The 4,445-nt window shown below is 43.0% G+C and overlaps 1 protein-coding gene across 1 annotated transcript in view; it reads left to right on the top strand.

Annotated features, from left to right (window-relative positions):
* The first annotated feature begins 2,177 nt into the window (after positions 1 to 2,177).
* The window catches only part of SEC24A (SEC24 family member A), a 103,497-nt gene continuing 101,229 nt past the window's right edge, over positions 2,178 to 4,445 (top strand). Inside the window, exon 1 of the mRNA XM_006866081.1 lies at positions 2,178 to 2,274. Within this exon, the coding sequence (XP_006866143.1) occupies positions 2,178 to 2,274 (97 nt within the window). The remainder of the gene's footprint in view (positions 2,275 to 4,445) is intronic.

Below are 4,445 nucleotides of genomic sequence, written 5' to 3' on the forward strand. Positions count from 1 at the left end.
GGCTGTGAACCTTAAGGTCAGCGGTTCGAAACTACCAGCTGCTCCGCGGGAGAAAGATGAGGCTTTCTACTCCCGTAAGGATTTATACCCTCGGAAACCCTGTACAGGGTCGCTATGGGTCGGACGCGACTCGACGGCACTTAACAACAACAACAACATGTATTTGCATCGGTACTCGGTACTCGGCTCCTGGGTGGTCTTTGGGGACCCCGAATTCTGGGCATAACAAAACCTTAAGATAATGGAAAACTGCACTGATTAAGAAAAGGCACCAGGAAAATTGTGCCAAGGAATTCTTTTCTATTCTTTGAGAGTAGTTAAGGGCTGTCCAATGACTTTCATTGGGAAACTTTACTCCATCTGCCTGATTTTGCCCCTTCAGACTTCTTTTTGTTCCCCAAACTCAACGAACATTTAAAAGGAACATGATTTAAATCCCTCAAGGATGCCAAAATGAAAATTTTGATGTGGTGTAAATTTAAGAGCACAGAATTCTTCAGGGAAGAGTTGGGAAACATGAAAAGACCACTTTCAAAAATGTATAAATCTAGATGAGGATGTCAAGAAATAATGTCTTTGTTCAATAAAGGTTTTTTTTATTTTGTAGTCATATATTCATATATATATATTGTTGTTGTTAAGTGCCATCGAGTTGGTTCCGACCCATAACGACCCTGAACAGGGTTTCCGAGGCTGTAAATCTTTACGGGAGCAGAAAGCCTCATCTTTCTCCTGCAGAACAGCTGGTAGTTTTGAACTGCTGACTTTGTGGTTCGCAGCCCGATTCGTAACCACTTCGCTACCAGAGCTCCTACGTATCTGGTGTGGCACTGTATGATAAGCACCAGAATGCTAACCTCCATCCGCTCCTCAGAAACCCTATACAGGGTCATGGAAAGACTGAACGGCACTTAACAACAACATATATCTAATATTTTATAGCAGGCATTTCATATTAAATCAATCAGGCTAGATGCACTTCTCTCCGATGTTACAAACCGTGTCATGACATTTTAATCAACAATGTACTTCTGTAGTTTAAAAACGGTCTTATCAGCTCAGGATAGGAAAACCCTAAGCAAGTAGATTGAAGGTAGGTAGCTAAGATGATACCAGAATCACTGATGAACTATGTCGTCTATAGTGCTCTAGCTTTGACCTCTGGTTTCAAAAGTCAAAAAAGTCTACTTGGTCAGTAAGGAAGTTTGAGTTCTTCACCTTACTGTAAACTCTTAGAGGAGGAAATAAAACTGCCATTTAAATGACTGATCAATGTGCTCTTAATGAACTTTAGCGTGACTATGCTATGAATCATTGAGTTTCAAACTAAAAATTGCCTTGAAATCATGCAGTCAAAAAGCAAAGGTCTCCTCCCCAATTGATTACCCTTTTAACATATGTACATAATTAGCCACACCTTTAAAATTTTTATCTTATAATTTACACCTAGAAAATGAAGGCAGAATGTGTAAATGAAAGAGTAGGGTAAACATTAATCGGTTCAACTAGCAAAGGTGTTTAGGTATCAAGGCGAATAGTGTCGGTCACAAAAATCCAATGAGAGGAATTGTCAATCCTGACTACTGAAGTCTTGACTGCCTTCCACACTGGCCCGGCCCATGAGATGACGTTCATGAAGGAGGGGATTTCCGTAACGGTGACACACGCAGCTTCCGGCCACCGGCGAGAGCCAGTGACGTGGCAGGCAAGGCCAGGCACCGTCCTTAGGTCCGGGACACCCCAGCTGTCAGGCGGCCTCGAGGCAGCCCAGTTAAGAGAAGACTGTGTGGTAGTAGCAGGAGCCTGTCGAAGCCGGAAGTGCCACGTGTCCCAATTGCGCCTGCGCGACCGGCGGCTGACAGGCACTTCCGGCTGTGGCCTCCCTCCTTCTTTCTCTGCTTGGCTGCCGCCTCCCGGCCCGCGGTTCCAAACCCGCGGTTCTTGGCCTTACTGGCGTGACTTCCAAGCCTCAGCTCCCAGGCCAGGCAGAGACTGCCGGCAGGCTGGGGAGAGTGCGGCGCCATGCATAGGGCTTGACGCACTGCCCTCTCTTCTCCCCTCCTTCAGTCCTAAATCATTAGCTCCTCTCCTGCTTTCTGCAGTCGTCTTTTAGTTCTCCGCAGATCGCTGTCGTCGACCCCCACCAGCCCCTTATCATCCAGATAACCAACGTCGTCATGTCCCAGCCGGGGATTCCGGCCTCCGGCGGCGCCCCGACAGCTCTCCAGGCCCAGAACGGGGCCGCCTCGACCTCGGGGTCTCCCTACACCAACGGTGAGTGCCTCCGGGGTGCTGGGACGGAGACACCATAGTCAGGCTAGAACTGACTTTTGGTTGCTGCCTCGACCGAGGCTGCAGAGGAGAGTGACCTCCCGGCCGGCTCTGGAGCAGGTGTTGGGCATTTATTCAATCCTTCAGCAAGAGGACACTTATTTACTGTACTCAACGCCTTGGGTATATATCAGTAACACACACACAGCACCTTGGGTATACATCAGTAACACACACACACACACACACTTTCGTTCCCTTCCGTCAAAAGTCACTCACTGGGATCTTAGTGTCTGTTTACATCCTTTCCCCATAGCACCACCCCCCTGCCAGCAACTCGAGAGCTGGGTTTGTGGTCTGGTTCTCCTTGGCGCGACAGTGCCATTGGTGGAGGGAAAGGAGGAATGTTAAGTCTGAGTTTGCAGAAGTGAATGAATGGCTCTGCTTTTGAGAGACCCCCCAGACCCTTTCCAGAATTGTCCTTAGGCCACTTGCTCCATTTTTGCAGCTTTGGAGGAACCACGTAGTGGGAGGATCTCCGGTTTGATCTCAAGAGGTCTATGACATCACTTACAAAGTGGTTGGACACAACTTTCTAAACGTCTGAGGAGAGTGTACTTGTGGCACTGTCGTTTGTTATTTGGTGTGAGAGTTGAGAGTGTCTTCTAGCCAGGATTCCTAAATTGTTCCACAGTGTAACTTAAGCTTATTATAATTGCTATAATGGGGAAAGAAAGCTATTCTACCAACAGCTTGCCTAGTTACCAATTTTTCTACAGATCATTGGTTTATGGCTATAAAACAGGTAGAAGAATACTAAAATGATTAATTTGCCCATTGATATTCAGATTACTGTAAAGTTTGCCAAAATAGCCAACGACTAAAATCGCTAAGCACTGTACTGCTTACCACAAAGTTGGAAGTTCAAACCCACCAGTTGCTCCTTGGAAACCCTATATGGCACTTAACAACTGTTTTCTTTACAAAGGAAGTTCTAAAAGACTTTACAAAATGTGTATGAGTAGGCAAGTATGTGGGCAGAAGCAAGAATAGACACTAGAATAATGATAAATTGAATCAATTGTTCTTTTTCAAATGTATGGTAACAGATTATGGATTTGTTTTAGGATATTTAGTAACATTTGTATATACTGAGGCTGACATAATTTTAAGACGTTTTTTCAAGATTTAAAAAATAAAGCTTAAAGTAACATGCGGAATTCTTTATAATTGTAATTTCACATGAACTTTAAATGATAAATCTTACAAATATGCTTGTATATTTATGTTAAGTACTGTTGATTCATTACCAGCTCATAGCGACCCCAAGGTTGTAATCTTTTCAAGAGTAGAAAGCCTCATTGTTCTTCTGCAGAGCAGCTCATAGGCTCTAACCACAGACCTTGCAGTTCACAGTCTAATGTATATCCTACTGAGCCACTGCGTTCCCCTGTACGTTTATAATTTTGATGATTTTGAAATGTTAAAGGAATTTAATCTCTCATATGTTTTATTGGAGATGTGTTGATTAGATTCAGTCCAGCAGACATTTGTTGCACATCTTCTGAATGCTGGTACTTGAGGTTATAAAAAGAGAATAAGAAAACAGTCACTGTTCATAGATTGCCCAGAGCCAGTTTGGGATTCAGATTGATAGCACCTCAAAAAATGTGACCACCGGAGCTGGAGAGGGAAATCTTTGTTGTTGTTAGTTGCTTTCAAGTTGATTCTTCTCCTTGAGTTTTCAAGGCTGTGGTTTTTCAGCAGCAGATCGCCAGGCCTATCTTCCAAGGTGCCTATGGGGTAGCATCAAACCGTTAACCTTTGTCCAGTAGCCAGTTGGTTAACCTTTGGTACAAATGTACAATCCCTTTAAGATATTGTTTGACAGTCTTTTGGTAAGCCACATTTCTAAAAAATATTAAAGTTTATTTATAGGTTTATTTTTCTTTTTAAGTTATTATTTTGAATTGAGTGATTATAATTACAGTGATTACAATCTCCTCCATGCATCATCATTCAACAGTATTTGCTTCTATTCCCTGTTTTTTGTTTTTTTTGGGGGGAGTGAGGTGGGGGATATATAATAATAATTTAAACATATAGGTTCATTCTTTTTTCTTTTTTTTATTTAATGTTTTATTGTGAATTATATGATAGCTTACATGGGAGAA

This window comes from Chrysochloris asiatica, unplaced genomic scaffold (assembly GCF_000296735.1).
Source record: "Chrysochloris asiatica unplaced genomic scaffold, ChrAsi1.0 scaffold00087, whole genome shotgun sequence".
Classification (NCBI taxonomy): Eukaryota; Metazoa; Chordata; class Mammalia; order Afrosoricida; family Chrysochloridae; genus Chrysochloris; species Chrysochloris asiatica.